The 19,176-nt window shown below is 34.4% G+C and overlaps 1 protein-coding gene across 1 annotated transcript; it reads left to right on the top strand.

Moving 5' to 3' along the window:
* Positions 1-7,618: 7,618 nt before the first annotated feature.
* Positions 7,619-17,920, top strand: slc26a2 (solute carrier family 26 member 2). Its single transcript, XM_058798824.1, has 4 exons — positions 7,619-7,921; positions 12,425-13,030; positions 13,106-13,845; positions 14,847-17,920. Exons 2-4 carry the CDS (start codon positions 12,443-12,445, stop codon positions 15,619-15,621), a joined length of 2,103 nt encoding a protein of 700 aa, XP_058654807.1. The 5' UTR covers positions 7,619-7,921; positions 12,425-12,442; the 3' UTR covers positions 15,622-17,920.
* The last annotated feature ends 1,256 nt before the right edge of the window (positions 17,921-19,176 follow it).

Below are 19,176 nucleotides of genomic sequence, written 5' to 3'. Positions count from 1 at the left end.
AACATTATCATCAAAGTTTTCACTATACCCTTTAAATCTACACTGTAAAAAAAAACAAAAAACTAAGTTGAGCCAACTTAACATTTTAAGGCAACTAGGCAACTTCTGGATCTCTTTTCTTGAAAACCGTCTCAATAGTGCCCTCTACTGTCACCTCTATGAGCTCTTTTGTCACCCTTCTTGTCCCAATAGAAATCATAATGTAAGTTTATAATATATATATAGAATATGTATTATTATTATTCAAAGGATAAGTCTTCTTGGTTTTCTATTTAGTTATCCATCCAAAGAACAACATGAAAAAGTTACATCCACGTCAGCTAATCGTAAATCTTATTGTTACATTTCTCCCTATCCAGTGCAATGTACATTAAAGTTCAAGATTACTCAAAACTAATTTTAGACAAGGGTTTTAACAATGAATTATTACATAGATTTTCTCCTCTTCCAATATCTGAACTACAACATATTGCATCAGCAACCCCAGCTCTTTTACACAGGAATCTATCAGCAATACTTTACTATAATCTTAAACGTGTCTGTTTCTTATTCACAACCGAAGTGTCTTCTGTTATCCTCCATTTCTCCCCCTATCATCTTACCTCTCCATTTTAACCTGAATTCACTGCTTGACAATATGTGTTATGTATAATAAAATGAAAAATATAAATATTAAGTTAACTTGCTTTATATTTTACATTTACAAAGCTTCATCCAAAATTAATATTTCTTAAAAACATATGATTTTATTAAAATTGAGGTAGGCCAAGCACTCAGTTTCATATGTAACAGCAGCTCAGTCTTTGTCCACCGAGGGGTCCTTGGCCCATAGAGGGCCCCTGCTATGTAAACACAAACACTTCTGGTGAAATAAGCTCAATTTTATGCATAACAGCTTCTTGCTACAACATGTCATGGGAGATATTTGAAGGTAACTTTATCTCTTGACTTGTGATTTGTTACTAACACAGCAACACAAGAATGCAAGTTAACAGTACCACCCACTAGCAGTGCATTGGTCAAGCATTCACGTTTGTATTTAGTATGTTTTTATTTTTAGTCTCCTTTCTCTTTCATTTGGTCCTCATTTCAACAGCTTTCACCACTTCCGTATAAGATACATTACCTGAATACCTGTTACAGGTTGAAACTTCAATGATCACTCTGTTACTCTGGCAACTCACTACTACCATTTTACATACTGTTTTAAATCTCATAATTATGGAAGCCAATTTTCACCTCAAGAAAAAAAAAAAAATCTTGCTTTGGTAAATGGTAATTATGACATTAAAGTCAAAATTAAAATATATTAATTCATAATTATGAGATAAAATGTCGCAATTATGAGAAACAGCCATCATTATGACATAGAAAAGTAAATTATGATATCAGGTCAAAATTATGAGAAACTAAGTCATAATTATATGAATAAAAGCTTACATAAAAGGTGAAATTATGACATAAAAAGTGAAATGTTTGGGATTCTAAGTCATAATTATGAGATAAGAGTTGGAAATAGTCAAATTGAGTTTTTATCTCATAGTTTTGACTTTTTATGTCATGTTTTTATTTTAGAATTTTGACTTTTTATCTTCGAATTTTGACTTGGTGTCTCATAATTTCAATTTATCTCTTAATTATGACATTTCATTTTATAATTATGATTTATCAAGCATTTTTTTATGTGGTGGAAATGGGTCTCCATACATATTGTATCTCTACTCAAAAGTGTTGCATGAGTACTTCCATGCTTACCCAGTAGTGCCATCTACAGCAGATATCAGTCATTAGGAGTTCTTTTATATAATATAATATAATATAATATAATATAATATAATATAATATAATATAATATAATATAATATAATATAATATAATATAATATAATATAATATAATATAATATAATATAATATAATATAATATAATATAATATAATATAATATAATATAATATAATATAATATAATATAATATAATATAATATAATATAATATAATATAATATAATATAATATAATATAATATAATATAATATAATATAATATAATATAATATAATATGTGACCCTGAACCACAAAACCAGTCATAAGGGTCAATTTTCTGAAATTGAGATTTATACATCATCTGAATATAATATAATATAATATAATATAATATAATATATATAATATAATATAATATAATATAATATAATATAATATAATATAATATAATATATAATATAATATAATAAATAAGCTTTCCATTGATGTATGGTTTGTTAGGATAGGACAATATTTGGCCGAGATACAACTATTTGAAAATCTGGAATCTGAGGGTGCAAAAAATCTAAATATTGAGAAAATCACCTTTAAAGTTGTCCAAATGAAGTTCTTAGCAATGCATATTACATGCACATTACAGTAGGAAATTTACAAAATATCTTCATGGAACATGATCTTTACTTAATGTCCTAATGATTTTTGGCATAAAAGGAAAATCTATCATTTTGACCCATACAATGTATTTTTGGATATTGCTACAAAATATATCCCAGCGACTTAAGACTAGTTTTGTGGTCCAGGGTCACATATCATATCATATCATATCAAATCATATCATATCATATCATATCATATCATATCATATCATATCATATCATATCATATCATATCATATCATATCATATCATATCATATCATATCATATCATATCATATCATATCATATCATATCATATCATATCATATCATATCATATCATATCATATCATATCATATCATACCATATCATATCATATCATATCATATCATATCATATCATATCATATCATATCATATCATATCATATCATATCATATCATATCATATCATATCATATCATATCATATCATATCATATATCATATCATATAAAGACAATACAACAATACAATATAATATTTTTCTTCACCAGTGGCTTCAGATTTGAATTGCAAATGTCTAAAAAGGTTTACATTTGCATTGCACAGCGGGTCTATAATGGGTTCAGGTATGAACTCACCACTGGAAAGTTTGTTTGGAAGAACATTTTGTTTTAGGGCTAATTAAAGAGAATTCAGGGAATGAAAACAGACTAGATTGTGTGATACAAAAACTTCATTTCAAAGAGTTCAGTGAGGGCTTTGCTTTCAAGAAGATTGGGTGTTTTAACTGATTTTAGAATCCATCTTGTCTGTGATTTGACTGTTTGAACATGACGTCATGGGCTATTTTCACCTGTTGTTATCTATATGACATGCTTTCCGTTTATCTTGAATTTTGTAACAATGGTCACTGAAGAGCTGTTCTTTGAATGATGTGTTCCTGAAGATTTAGCATGTTTGTCATTGGCGAGTCTGCTGTGCTTTTGTCAATAGCAGCTCTTTGGTAACGTCATTGCATGTATGGTTTTTTGACAGGAGTATGTTCTTATAGTTCCTGTAGCTCAGCTCTAGTTCCTGCAGCAGGCAAGACATTTTCAAGTTCATGGGTTCAATGGCAAGGATCAATTTCAGTATTATTGTAGGATAGTGTGAATGCATCATAAGTTCAATAAAAGTGTCTGCCAGATGTGCTACATACATATAAATGCAGTATTTCAGTAATGACTAATATTATTTAGAGTTGTGTTTTTAAGACTATGAATATGCAGTTTTAAATGAGGCTTTATCCTTCAGCGGATATGATGCATTTTTGCAGTCGTGTTTTCAATAGTGCCATTCATAAAGTCAGAGCAAACTTCTGTCCATCAGCAACACCAGTGGATAAAGTTCCAGAAGATGCTGCATCTCAATCAACATTGCATTGAAATGAAAAAAGTTGGCTCCTAGCAGCTTCATTAAATTAGATGTACACAGTTATGAGACTTTGATGTGACTTGGTTTTAATAAGTACTATTTTTATAAGCATAATTATTACATGCAATGTATTGTTGACAGTGTTTAGTAAATGCTGTTTCATAAGACACAGCCCAGTAACCGTGTGAACATCATATGATGCATGAGATGAGACTTTTCACCATCTGACACTGAATCACATTGCAGGACCTTGCTTGTTTCCTTTATATGCCTGTATATTAGCTGATTATTTGAACTTAGGTTGTTTATTATGAACATTTGGTATCACCTGTTGAAAAGCCTAACACTTATCTAACAGTGAGCAATGAGAGCAGTTAACAGCCCCTTTTTATTTGCTTGACATTTGGATTTCAAGAAATCTATTCAGATGAGATCATAGGTCATGATATTAATTTTCCGAAATATCAACATCACGGAAAATTTGATATTGATTTTATAGAATTCAATAAACACTAAGTTAATATTAAGTGTAATGTAATAATATAGTAACTTACTAAATTAAATATAATTTTTCACACAGTCTTGTCTGTTTTGAGGTACTTCGCCAGTAAAAAGGTTATAAACATCCGCAACAGCAGCATTGGCAGCTCTGAGCTTGCTTTGTTCCTGAATTAATCTTTCCTTTGGAACAAATCAAATGATCAATGACTCATTAAGACAGCACACTTTTATTGAGGATAGAAAGAAAAATCAACCAAAAATGTATGGAGAACATAATATTCTGTGGATCTCTAGAATAAGCAGTTAGCAATTTTGTTTTTTTTTTAGAACTTTAAAAATTCAAAACTGGCGAGGGATAGTGTTCACCACAAAATTAATATTGTGTCTTTATTTACTCACCCTCAATTTGTTCTAAACCTGTTTGAGTTTCTGGTTTAAACAATTGCTAGTCCCCACTGAATTGCATAATTTTTTTTTTTTTAACATCCTTATGTTCAGCAGAAGAAACTCTTATACAAAATAAATGAATGAATGAATGAATGAATGAATAAATAAATAAATATATATATACATATATATATATATATATATATATATATATATATATATATATATATATTATTCATTTACAATTAATGTAACAGGAACACTCAGAAATAAAAGCAAAATGGACAAATTCATATTTAAAATGTCAAATATGTTTGAGAATGATATGCCAATGAAAAAGTGTTTGAATTACCGTCAGATTAAACAAACATGCCCTGTATCAAATCCCTCCCTGTGTTCTTTCATACACACAGTGTGCTCTTTGTTTCTTCGCAGGGGAGTGTGGCTGACTTTCCTCAAGCCTGTGTAGAATTTGAAGGCTATATATGGATTAAGACCTGTGTCCTCACAGCAGTAGAGAACATTTTTTGACCCAGGGTTAAAGTTTAGCTGTTTAACCTACACAATGCTACATGGTCAAAAAAAAAAAAAATCTGTCTAGGAAAATGTAAAAAATGTCAAAATTCACACACAGACACACACACACACAGTCAAACAAAAATAATCATCAAAATATCATCCTGTCAATGATGAGTTTACATTACCACAAATTTGACTATAATATTAAAAATACAAAATAGCTAAACAATAGAGACATTTTTATAATTTGTGCATTGTCGGCCTCATTTCAGTGTTGATTGTTGGCATTTAATCAGACCTTTCTGTTTAATCAAATCAGCTCTAAAAGTAAGATAAGTCACAGCCAAAAGCTTTGATTAACTGCACTGAAAGTTTACTAATGCCATCTAATCTTAGTGTTTGCTTAACACATTGCTCATTATTACTGGCACACTGTTCATCTAGGCCTACGTAGTAGTTTGCAATAAAACCAAAGTACATTTGTTCTATATAATCATTAATACTTTATTATCCCCATCTGTTGAGTGAACTTTTATGTAACAGAAATTCAGTCACATCCAGCTAAAATTTTAATATGTTCCCTCACTGATCAATAAATTGCAACAGATCTCAATTTGAACCTGACTGTGCCAGTTGCTTCTTGTATTTTTGTTCCTTAAGACATAATGAGTGAGAAATTTAGTCTAATTCAGACTGGGATTACAATAAATTAAGTATGCATGGATCATACTATTGCAAAGGTTTAATTTATGACTATTAAATAGGCAACCCTGACGTCACGTAGAATCCCGCCAATAACGTCAATTGGTCTTATTAATATTCATGAGCCAAGCCTTCAGCACAGTAAAATTCGCAATACTTGCCTATGTCTGCTTTTGGCCAATCAGATCGTCGTATTGAGCGCGCAAGATTAATATTCATAAAGAAAGCCTTCGCGGTAGTATTTTTGTGATCCGGGGACACAGGGACTGTTTCGAAACTTGGAAGAGTTGTGCGGTCGACTTCCGAAAACTTTTTGACAACTGAGAAAGCAGTGTTTTAGGTTTCGGACCCAAACAGGAATTAGGAGTCACGTGACCAGTCGTAATGTTTTTTCACTGTTCACGTGATATTACAAACTTGGAGAGGCTTCATGTGTCACGGAATAGATCCTAAACTTTAAGTACAGGTCTGTACATGCACTGAGGTGAAACTCTTGAGTGATTAAATGTCCTCCCGATGAATAAATGAAACGATCTCATTGCGCAGCCGGTCTGAGGTGAGTTTTAAACACTGAATATTTGCGGTTTTTTCTTCAGTTGATACATTGAGTCAGATGTACACGTTGCAGTTTTGTTGTCAATAGTGCCATTCATGAAGTCAGAGTACTGCGTGAAACAAACCACTGTTATATTAGGCTACATCGCTTCTGTTCTTTCATAAATTAAACTCATTTAACAGTCTAAAATATAAGTTTGAAGAAGGTAGTTAATATTCGCTGAATCTTGTTGGTTGTAGTAGGCTATATTCTGTTGAAATGACAAAAAAAAAAAAAATCTGTCTAGGAAAATGTAAAAATGTCAAAATTCACACACAGACACACACACACACAGTCAAACAAAAATAATCATCAAAATATCATCCTGTCAATGATGAGTTTACATTACCACAAATTTGACTATAATATTAAAAATACAAAATAGCTAAACAATAGAGACATTTTTATAATTTGTGCATTGTCGGCCTCATTTCAGTGTTGATTGTTGGCATTTAATCAGACCTTTCTGTTTAATCAAATCAGCTCTAAAAGTAAGATAAGTCACAGCCAAAAGCTTTGATTAACTGCACTGAAAGTTTACTAATGCCATCTAATCTTAGTGTTTGCTTAACACATTGCTCATTATTACTGGCACACTGTTCATCTAGGCCTACGTAGTAGTTTGCAATAAAACCAAAGTACATTTGTTCTATATAATCATTAATACTTTATTATCCCCATCTGTTGAGTGAACTTTTATGTAACAGAAATCCAGTCACATCCAGCTAAAATTTTAATATGTTCCCTCACTGATCAATAAATTGCAACAGATCTCAATTTGAACCTGACTGTGCCAGTTGCTTCTTGTATTTTTGTTCCTTAAGACATAATGAGTGAGAAATTTAGTCTAATTCAGACTGGGATTACAATAAATTAAGTATGCATGAATCATACTATTGCAAAGGTTTAATTTATGACTATTAAATAGGCAACCCTGACGTCACGTAGAATCCCGCCAATAACGTCAATTGGTCTTATTAATATTCATGAGCCAAGCCTTCAGCACAGTAAAATTCGCAATACTTGCCTATGTCTGCTTTTGGCCAATCAGCTCGACGTATTGAGCGCGCAAGATTAATATTCATAAAGAAAGCCTTCGCGGTAGTATTTTTGTGATCCGGGGACACAGGGACTGTTTCGAAACTTGGAAGAGTTGTGCGGTCGACTTCCGAAAACTTTTTGACAACTGAGAAAGCAGTGTTTTAGGTTTCGGACCCAAACAGGAATTAGGAGTCACGTGACCAGTCGTAATGTTTTTTTCACTGTTCACGTGATATTACAAACTTGGAGAGGCTTCATGTGTCACGGAATAGATCCTAAACTTTAAGTACAGGTCTGTACATGCACTGAGGTGAAACTCTTGAGTGATTAAATGTCCTCCCGATGAATAAATGAAACGATCTCATTGCGCAGCCGGTCTGAGGTGAGTTTTAAACACTGAATATTTGCGGTTTTTTCTTCAGTTGATACATTGAGTCAGATGTACACGTTGCAGTTTTGTTGTCAATAGTGCCATTCATGAAGTCAGAGTACTGCGTGAAACAAACCACTGTTATATTAGGCTACATCGCTTCTGTTCTTTCATAAATTAAACTCATTTAACAGTCTAAAATATAAGTTTGAAGAAGGTAGTTAATATTCGCTGAATCTTGTTGGTTGTAGTAGGCTATATTCTGTTGAAATGACAAAAAAAAAAAAAAAGGCACCAGTAAGCAGTAGCTATATGAAGTTTATATAAATATAAAGTTTGCACATCATCCTGTCAACAATATTCAGGGCTATTTGGTATTTGAATGTTTTTTTTTTTTCACAACACAGGATTATTTAACTAAAAGAAAGTTTTAAAATGCGACTTCTGCAACGTGTTTTTTTTTTCTGTTTAGTGTAAACAAAGCTTGGCTTTGATCGTTCAATTAAGCTGAGTCAGCGGAATTTCAAGGCATAGCCTATTTGCAAAGAGTAGCCTACACGTCAGCATCACTAATCCACACCGTTTGGTTTGTAAATGTTGTTATTGATTTATTGACTTATTTACGGGTTTGTAATGTAAAGGCGATGCGGACAACCATCTTCTCCTGACTCAAAGTCTCTTGTTAAGTCGACCAATTTGACTGCACTCATAATGGACTGATCTGTGACTCTACACTTTATTCCTTTTTTTGTTTTTTTTGTTTTGTTTTTTAAATGCAAGACCATGTCCTGTGAATGTTACCCCATGACTGAACGTTATCATGTACATTGACGCAAGTTACCTTCCCCAGCTGCCAATTGGACCACAAACCAAAGTTTAACCGAAAGGGCACTTCAACAAATCACAAAATTAAGCATGAGGTCCCATTTTGTCATATTTGCATGTTGTTAATGATCAATAAGTGTCACGACTTTAAAGCTGTAAATATCAGTTCACAAGATGCTTTTCCCTAATTTCATTAAAGAAAGTGTTGTCTTAAAGCCTGTCCACACCATAGAGAAATATTCTGTGTGAAATTTCAGTGCAAGAAACATTTTATTTTGAATGATGGCTGTTAATGCATCTGTTCAGACTGACACAAATATCTGGTGAATATCCAATGCAAAGAATATTTTAACTTTTTATTTTATTTAATTTTTTTATAAAGTGTAAGGAAGTAATTTTCTCCATAGCAAAATTGATTTTTAATGATAACTTATAAACTGTTAAAAACAGACAGACCTGTGAGTTCCAAGGTTGGTAATTAATGGTGTATGCTTTTTACTGAAGCCATCAGTTCGCATTATTTAAAGCTATTTTGAAATAAACACATTAACAGCTGAATTTATGGGGAAAAACTACATTACCCATGATGTGTGGAAAATTCCACCAAAGTCACAGTGAGCAAATTGCACCAAAAGACCTGGGAAGGGATGATTTGTGTATATATGAATATTTTTCAGAAAAATTATTTGAATTAAACTTTATTTGTTTTAAAAAATGTAGTTCGTTGTTGCTGTTTCCATCACTTAAGCCGTTAAATAAACTGTAAAATAGTTGGGGATGCCTATCTTCACTGTTGGAAAACTGATTCTGGTTTTGGTGCAGAAAAACCATAGCAGGGTTGCTACAAATTATTCACGCACCATTGAATCTGAATTGCGTGTTGGCTGCTGCAGACGGCCCATCAGGTGCACACTGAAGGTATTAAGTAAAGGTGGCCAGGCATGGTAATGAGGACTTGGGCTAGGAGAGGCAGTCTTTTGAGGCCTGTTACTCTGTGTGTGGGGGGGTTGGATCAGGTACGTCTGTTCTGTCAGTCTTATCTTATCTGCAGTGGGTGCTTTTTGAGTCTTGAAGACACTTTGAGGCTGACAGGCTGGAGAAACTGAGAATTGAAGAAAATTTGTTCATTCTGAGACTTCAATCGTATAGTCTTTAGGCTTGCTCTCCATTATTCGGAATCTCTTTAGTGACCTTTAACAGTACCTGTTTTCATCCTGCGTTTTAAGCCAAGTACAAAACCTTCTTATCTGTGCTGACAAGACAAGTTTCCACTTACTGGATTCTCACTGAACTTGTGAAGTGCCTCGAGGTGCCTGTCATTGCAGCTCCCACAGGTTCTAGGTGTGTGTGACCAATGCCAGAATCTCTTGTTGTTTTTCACCCAGTTGGTCAAGCCACGTTATCAGGAAAGAAACAAAAACTGACTCAAAGATGTTTGCCTGGCAAGACTCTTGGTCACCCCGGCTAGCCTCTCGATGTAGAGATCATCTCTGTGGGATGAGACGTAATTTGAACAGCTGGGGAAGGTTGATTATAGTGCTGGAGGGAGGCAACATCATTTCCACACTGTAAAAAGTGAAAGTTGACTTAACTTAAAAAAATTGAGGAAACCCGTTGCCTTAAAATGATTAAGTACATAATTAAAAACAAAAAAAAAGTTAAGTGAACTTGACAATTCAATTAACTTAAAATTTTTAAGTAAATGATAATTAAAAAAAAAAACAAGTTAATTGAATTGTCAAGTTCACTTAACTTTTTTTTTTTTTAATTATGTACTTTTTACATTTTAAGGCAACGGGTTAACTCAATTTTTTTAAGTTAAGTCAACTTATCACTTTTTACAGTGCATGCAGGCTAGTAGTTGCACTCACTGTTTAGGACATCATCAGGCCTTCTCTGAGAATATCTTCAGCAGCTCCACAGCAATTACTGCTTCTGACCTGAATGAGGAAGTACTTAATGATCACACTGAGTATTAATTGGAATCACTTTGGCACATTTTGATCATACTTATAATATTGTGAAATTATTATTACAATTTAAAGAAATGTTTTCTATTATTAAAGGTGTATTTTATTCCTGTGATCAAAGCTGAAATTCCAGCATCATTGCTCCAGTCTTCAGTGTCTAAAATTTAATCATGAAATTATGCTAATATGCTGATTTGGTGCGGCATATTAAAATGAATTATTTATTATTACACTCTCAGAAACTGGGGCAGTACCTTTTCAGTTTTGTACACTTAAGGTACTAATATGTACCTTAAGTTATCAGTATGCACCCTGTACAAAGGTGTATCTTTTAGAAAAGGTACCAGTTCCCAGTGATGGCTTTTATATCTTTTTTTTTTTTCTGAGGGCGTATCAGTGTTATGTATGACATTTTAACACATTTATGCATGGATTGCAAAATATGAAGAATGCAAGCTGTACTTCATAGGAAGTGTGTTTGGTGTCAACCAGCTATGAGAAATATGTGACCCTGGACCACAAAACCAGTCATAAGTAGCACGGGTCAAAATTATCAATTTTTTTTTATGCCAAAAATCATTAGGATATTAAGTAAAGATCATGTTCCATAAAAACTAAATTTTTGGTTAGTAATATGCATTGCTAAGAACTTAATTTTGACAATTTTAAAGGCAGTTTTCTCAATTTTTTCATTTTTTTGCACCCTCAGATTCCAGATTTTGAATAGTTGTATCTCAGCCAAATATTATCCTAACAAACCATACATCAATGGAAAGCTTATTTATTCAGCTTTCAGATGATGTATAAATCTCAATTTAAAAAAAAAGACCCTTATGACTGGTTTTGTGGTTCAGGGTCACATATTATAATGTAATTAAGAGCATGCAAAGACAATGTGTTCAATTTAGACGTTTTGCAGTAACTGCAAACAGTCCAGATCAGTAGTTAATGCACTCAGTTTATGTACTGTGTTGTGTCATTTATGTACTGCTAGTAGTTGATAATTAATCTAAAGTACAATTTGTAGTGCTTTATTTAATCATTAATACTTTATGGTCCTCGTGTTACTTCTAAGTGAATTTTTCTGTAACATGAACAAATCAAGCAGCAGATCTCAAAAGACTTTGAATTCCATAGTTGGCAAAGTAGCAAGACTGTGCCAGATGCTTCTTACATATTTGTTCCAACAGTCATAATGAGTGATTAATATTTGCCATCTGTTTTCTCTGATGAAGAAGTTGGATTTTATAAATTAATTTAGTGAGTCAAGGTAAATTGTGTATGGTGGTTGTTTAATAAAGTCTGCTGGTATTGACATTGATAGATTTGATTTCTTGATATTTTCTTTACATAAATATCGCTATGCCTAATATACTGTACAACAACAACTTTTAAGAGTATTAGAAAAGTCTATATGACTACCTCATGTCAATGTGGCACATGAGTTTAATGAACTACTTTTATGACATTTTTATGGTTTACATCACACATTGTGTGTGAAACAGAAGCTTGACATTTCTGCCTGATAAGTAATTTTGCATTTCAAGAAAGATAAGAAGGGTTGGAATGACATGAGATTGAGTAAATGATGACAAAAAAATCTTTTAAAGTCAGTAATAATCATACTTAAGATTACACCGTTTTCTCTTACATTATCTGTGTAAACCAAACTTCTTTTTAAAAACCAATTAATCAATGTGCTTTTTTGGTCTTGTTTCAGTGAGAGTTTCTGGACATTATGCCAATTGAAGAAGTCTGTGACAGTGTTTCAGCAGAGGATGATGCTAAGAAGGGGCCTGATGTTCCTTGCCTTTTAGAAGAGCGTGTAAAAGAGAAAGTGTCCTGGAAGGAAGTGTTGAGAAAGAAGGTGGGAAAAAAGTGTTCCTGCAGTTCTGCTCGAGTCAAAGCCCTTCTCATAGACTCCATCCCAATAGTGAAATGGCTGCCAAGATATCAATTCAAAGACTGGATCATTGGGGATGCCATGTCTGGCCTTATCGTGGGCGTCCTCTTGGTTCCCCAGTCCATCGCCTATTCTTTACTGGCAGAACAAGACCCTATTTATGGTCTCTATACATCTTTCTTTGCCAGCATTATCTACGCCCTACTGGGAACTTCCAGGCACATCTCTGTGGGGATGTTTGGGGTATTGTGTCTTCTGGTGGGACAGGTTGTGGACAGGGAACTTACTCTGGCAGGATATCCATCGGACACCAATCAGACCACCTTTGGAAATGTGGACAACAGCACTGGTCCAATCTGTGACCGAAGCTGCTATGCCGTCACGGTGGCAGCAACACTAACTTTCACAGCAGGGATCTACCAGGTTAGTCAAGGTTAGTCGTATTCTATGAGAATTTTTTAAATATCTAAATTATTAATTGCTCTGCTTGGGTTGCAGGTGTTGATGGGTCTCCTACAGGTTGGCTTTGTCTCTGTCTACCTCTCGGACTCTCTGTTGAGCGGTTTCGCAACTGGTGCCTCTCTCACAATCCTCACATCCCAGATAAAGTACTTTCTGGGCCTTCACCTTCCTCGTGTCCAAGGCTGGGGTTCACTCATAAAAACCTGGGTCAGTCTTTTCAAGAATCTGGGTCATACCAACCTCTGTGACCTCGTAACCAGCATTATCTGCTTGCTTGTGCTTGTACCCACCAAAGAGCTCAACGACCGCTTCAAGGCCAAGCTCAAGGCCCCTATTCCCTTTGAACTCTTTGTGGTCATCGCTGCTACTCTAGCTTCCCACTTTGGACGGTTTGAGGAAACTTATGGCTCGGATGTAGCCGGAAACATTCCCACAGGCTTCATGCCTCCGCAGCTTCCCAACTGGTCTCTCATACCCAATATCGCTGTTGACGCGTTCTCAATCGCCATTGTTGGTTTCGCCATTACCGTGTCTCTGTCTGAGATGTTTGCCAAGAAGCATGGTTACATGGTGGACCCTAACCAGGAGATGTATGCTATTGGTTTCTGTAATATTATTCCTTCCTTCTTCCGCTGTTTCACGACCAGCGCTGCTTTGACCAAGACTCTTGTGAAGGAGTCGACTGGTTGCCAGACTCAGCTCTCGGGGTTGGTGACCGCTCTTGTGCTGCTGCTCGTCCTGCTTGTTATAGCACCTGCCTTCTACTCATTGCAGAAGTACGTACAAATTATGCCATTTTCTACAATGCCATTCAAAAACTTTGGGATCAGTAAGATTTGTAATGTTTTTTTAATGGAGTCTCTTATGCTCATCAAGGCTGCATTTATTTGATCAAAAATAAAGAATTTTTTTTTTAATATTGTGAAATATTATTGGAATTTCGAATATTGGCTTGCTATTTTAATATACTTTAAAATATAATTTATTTCTGTGACGCAATGCTGAATTTTCATCAGCCATTTCTCCAGTCTTCAGTGTCACATGATCCTTCAGAAATCATTCTAATATGCTGATTTATTATCAGTGTTGAAACTGTTGTGCTGCTGCTTAATATTTTTTTGGAACCTGTGATACTTTTTTCTTTGATTCTTTGATGAAAAAAATGTTAAAAAGAACAGCATTTATTCAAAATAGAATTATTTTCTAACAATATAAGTCTTTACTATCACTTATTTTTAATCAATTTAACACATACTTGCTGAATATTAATTTCTTTAAAAAAATAAAATAAAATTTGACCCCAAACTTTAGAATAGTAGTGTATATTGTAACATAAAATTTCTATTTTGAATAAACCCTGTTCTTTTTAAACTTTTATTTATCAATAAACCTTGAAAAAAATTTATAAATTTCCACAAAAAAATATTAAGCAGCACAACTGTTTCCAACACCGTTTATAAATCAGTATATTAGAATGATTTCTGAAGGATCATGTGACACTGAAGACTGGAGTAATGATGCTGAAAATCCAGCTTTGCTTCACAGGAATAAATAATATTTTAAAGTATATTAAAACAGAAATCTGTTATTTTAAATGGGAATCATATTTCACAAAATTACAGTTTTTTTTTTTTTTTTTTTTTTTCTTTTTTTCTGTATTTTGGATCAAATAGATACAGCTTTGATGAGCATAAGAAACTTCTTTAAAAAACAAAAAAATCGTACTGATCCCTAACTTTTGAACGGCAGTGTAATTATGTCCTCCTCTTCTCCGCAGATGTGTTCTGGCCGTCATCATAGTCGTCAACCTCCGCGGGGCACTGCGAAAGTTTGGGGACATTCCCCAAATGTGGCGTGTCAACCGTGTGGACACTATCATCTGGCTGATTACTATGGCTACATCAGCGCTAGTGAACACTGAGCTAGGTCTGCTAGTTGGAGTCCTGGTCTCTGCGTTCTGTGTGTTAGGTCGAACCCAGTCCGCCCAGGTCCGTCAGCTGGGCCAAGCAGGGGACCGCGAGCTCTTTGAGGACCTTGCGTCCTACAAGGGTCTCCAGAGCCAGCCAGGGGTGGCTGTTTTCCGATACGAGGCTCCCATCTACTATGCCAACCAAGCCCTCTTTAAGAAGTCACTGTACCGTAATGTGGGTCTGGATCCACTTAAAGAGAAGGCCAGGCGCAGGAAACTAGACAAACAGAGGAATCAGAAACAAGGAGGAGAAGACCAAAAGCAAGAGCTAGACGTGTCCACCAATGTGGATCTGCTACAGCACAACAGCTTGCACACATTGGTCATAGACTGCAGTCCAGTGCTGTTTCTGGACACTGCTGGGGTCAATGCTTTGAAAGAGGTATGCAAGGACTACGAGGGGCTGGGAGTCAATGTGCTTTTGGCACAATGCAACACCTCCGTTATTGATTCTTTGCGTAGGGGAGGCTATTATGACCCAAAGAAGGGGACCAAAGAAATACAGTTTCACACTCTTAGTGATGCCGTCTCTTATGCCCAAAGCTTGAAGTCACAAAATGGCGATTGTGACACTGTTGTGTAACACTTTGTAATGTATTGATCTGAAGTTGTCTTTGCTTTTAATATTTGTCTGTTTCGGCAATTCAGAGTTATATAATGTTTGTCTATGCACCAAAAGCTGTTTTCGGGGTCCAAAACATTGACTTGCATTGCATAAAAACACTAAATCATTACTAAAAATATAACGTCATACAGGTTTGGAATCACATGAGGGTGAGTAAATGCTGAACGTTTTCATTTTTGAGAGAACTATCCCTATACCTTCTTAAAATGGATAAGTAATCATCTGTTTATATTTGTTACAACATACTTGCTTTTGAGAAAAACAATGCGTTGTGTTCTGCAGGACCTTTAAATAGAAGTTCAAACTTTGTTATCTGCAAGTCCTTGAGTATCTCATAACCTTTGTCTAGTCAGGATGATGATCCGATTTTTTTTCTTGTCTTAAAATGATGTATTTTGATATCATTTATACATCTGATAACATGTTTAGCTTATTTTAAATCTAGCTAAAACTCAGTATTCAAGGGCTCAGTCTTTCTACATGAACAGAAATGATTTATGCTAGATAAGCCTGTGTATTTACTCTTTATCTCCTTCCACTCTAGTTTGTTGCTCATTCAGTCAGAATTATATCTTATATAATCCCATTTGTGACATTTACCCAGCTTTATGGGTACTTGTGCATGTTTAAATGACCATAAAGCTTGGATAAACTGAGCGCTTGTTGTCTGGGTGAATACGAGTTGAACTCTTTCACCCAGTCATCAGATGTTTACCTCAATCGCAGAAGCACCAGAGTGTGTGCCGATGTGCCTCGTCACTGTGCAGCCACAGAGCAGCTTTTGAAAATGTGCATCTTTTTTCTTGAAAGGCTTTGCTGAAGGAGCCGAATAAAAATGTTTGGTCAGGAATTTTTTTGACTCCGCTTTCATTTCGTGTAGAGAATATGGGCTCAGGTAGAGCATTTTAATGGTATTGTGTCTGAACCTGTTGAACAGGTCTGAAGGAACAGGAGACATAGCCAGATGATCCGACTGCATGCCTAACCCAGGCTCAGGGAAATGACAAAATCTGTCCTCCTATTGGCTGAACTGGCACAGGGTATGAATACAGATGATATTTCTAAAATGCTGGAGCTTTTTTATATATCACTGATAGAATGCTAGCACAAATGGAAACATGCCTTTTAGGGCAAACTAGGAACTATGTATGTAGTTTTTATCTTATGTGGTGGTTATCACTCTTAAAAATAAAGGTTCCCAAAGCGATGCCATAGGAGAAACATTTTTTGGTTCCTTAGAGAACTTTCAGTCCAGAATTCTTAAAAGAACCTTATTTTCTTGGTGTGAAGAAAATTTTAAAGAATGTTGTGTGCAATGGAAAGGTTCTATGAATGTTAAAGGTTCTTTGTGGAACCATTAATGCTAATAAAGAACCTTTATTTATTTAAGAATATGTGGTGATACTTTATTTACTGAAACATTTCTAATAGTTTTTAGTTCATGCTTTTGGATTGTTTCTGTGTGTTTAATTTGCATTAGAATTACTGCAATCACCTTGGAGGCTTTACTTAATTGTTAAAGATGTATCTTAGATTCTTAAAATACCTCTATATATACATATTCAGGTATTCCCATTTATACAGTATATAATGATTATTTGTAATCACTGATGTTGGCAGGAAACCTATATCTTTCATGTAACGTGATATTTTGTCTTCTACAAATGTAATTTGTATTGTAACTAATACAAAATAAACTAAATGTTTACATAAAGCAAATTTGTCCTTGTCTTGATTAAAAATCAACAAAATTGAATTTTCCTTTGCATCAGGTGCTTCCTTTGACAGCCTGCTGAATGAATGTTTCATTCTGTGTTTTTTTTATAATCGAAATAATTTTAATCTAGAATTTAAATGAGTGAGGGGAAACCCAAACATATTCCATTTAGTGCATGCTTTGAGAATAGGTGCTTTAACTCAAAGCTACCACCAGTGTGCAGCATTGTTCTGCAGCAGATCATGTGTCTAGTCTTTAAAGGGATAGTTCACCTGAAAATGAAACATCTGTTACCATTTACTCACCCTCATGTTGTTCCAAATCTGTATGCCTGATTTCTTCTGCAAAACACAAAAGAATATATTTAGAGGAATGTCTAACCTATATTATGTATGTAAGAAATAAAGCCATACATTGCAGGTTTGGAATGACGTGAGAGTGAGTGAGTAAATGATAACAAAATGTTCTTTTTTTTGCTTTAACTATTGCTTTAACATGAAAAATGCTGACATAACAGTGTTGAGAAAAAAATAAAAATAAATTATGATATTTTGCAGATGAAAATGTCCTAAAATTCGAGTGTTTTATGCAGCTGCTGACAGGTAATTTTTTATAGGAACCTGTGCGCTTTAAAGCTTGGCGTGAGAACTATGCATGCCAGCACATCTGCAGTTTATGATGCCTTCAGATTCTATGGCCAGTTTGTCACCTGTCAAAAGTATTTTATTTTTGTACATCTATGAGTATGGCAGCCTGAGAGAAAGGATGTCTGAAAGACGTGGAGTATCTCAATGACATTAGCAGGTGTTGGGATGGCAGAGGAGACAGCAGCTGTCTGTTCTTTCATCAGGATTCTGACAAGGACAAGACCTCTGAATACACACAACCTGTGAAAAATCTTTGCATTGCAAAAAAGCATGTTTTCAATGTAAATTTAGCAATTACATAAATATATTTGTTAACACTTTCTATGAAGCATTCATATACAGAATAATGGTCAAACAACACATTGATGCTATACTGTAACAATACTGTTACACAGCTATTTAAGGAATTCACGTGAGCAAAAATGTGGTTGTTCCAAAAAACAGGCTGAGTTGCACGGGTTATCACAATCATGTTGATGTTAAAAGTAATAATAGTTTAACCAAAAAAAAAAAAAATTTACTTTCAGACCATCAAAGATGTAGATATTTTTTCTTCATGGCAACAGATTTGGAGAAATGTCATTCCATCACTTGCTCAGCAATGGATCCTCTGCAGTGAATGGGTGCCGTCAGAATGAGAATCCAAGCAGCTGATAAAAACATCACAATAATCCACAAGTATCCACTCCAGTCCATCAGTTAACATCTTGTTAAGTGAAAATCTGTGTGTTTCGAAGAAACAAATCCATCATTAAGACATTTTTGCTAATGTTTTCTGAGATGTGAGCTCCAGGACGCCAGCGGGCGTTCAGCACTCATGAACCCACAGAGAGAAACCTCACCTCAGCCAGACCTTCTGTATGGAATTTGCCGCTGGCTCTGATCTCATAGTGGTTAAACATAAGATATAATTTGTTTAGGTCTCATTAATCTATTAATTGTTCCAGAGCAAATAGTTTTGGCTGAGCGTGAAGTTTCATAACTTTATATTTTTATATAACTAATGCTGTATCAGAGCGCTGCCTTTGTGACTGAATTGCTTAGCAACTTATATAATGGCTATTGTGGTAGGCCTATATTAAATATTATTGTTCAATAAATAATATTTTATATAAGTAGGCGAATAGTATTTATTAAAAGCATTTGGTA

This window comes from Onychostoma macrolepis, chromosome 14 (genome assembly GCF_012432095.1).
Source record: "Onychostoma macrolepis isolate SWU-2019 chromosome 14, ASM1243209v1, whole genome shotgun sequence".
In the NCBI taxonomy this organism is placed as follows: Eukaryota; Metazoa; Chordata; class Actinopteri; order Cypriniformes; family Cyprinidae; genus Onychostoma; species Onychostoma macrolepis.
This window is presented reverse-complemented; position numbering and strand designations above follow the sequence as displayed.

Bases quoted from the DNA above. Each gene is read 5' to 3' on its own strand.
- slc26a2 (XM_058798824.1), top strand. From the start codon at position 12,443: ATGCCAATTGAAGAAGTCTGTGACAGTGTTTCAGCAGAGGATGATGCT. The intron at 13,031-13,105 runs GTTAGTCAAGGT...CTTGGGTTGCAG, and splicing joins TCACAGCAGGGATCTACCAG to GTGTTGATGGGTCTCCTACA. The intron at 13,846-14,846 runs GTACGTACAAAT...TCTTCTCCGCAG, and splicing joins GCCTTCTACTCATTGCAGAA to ATGTGTTCTGGCCGTCATCA.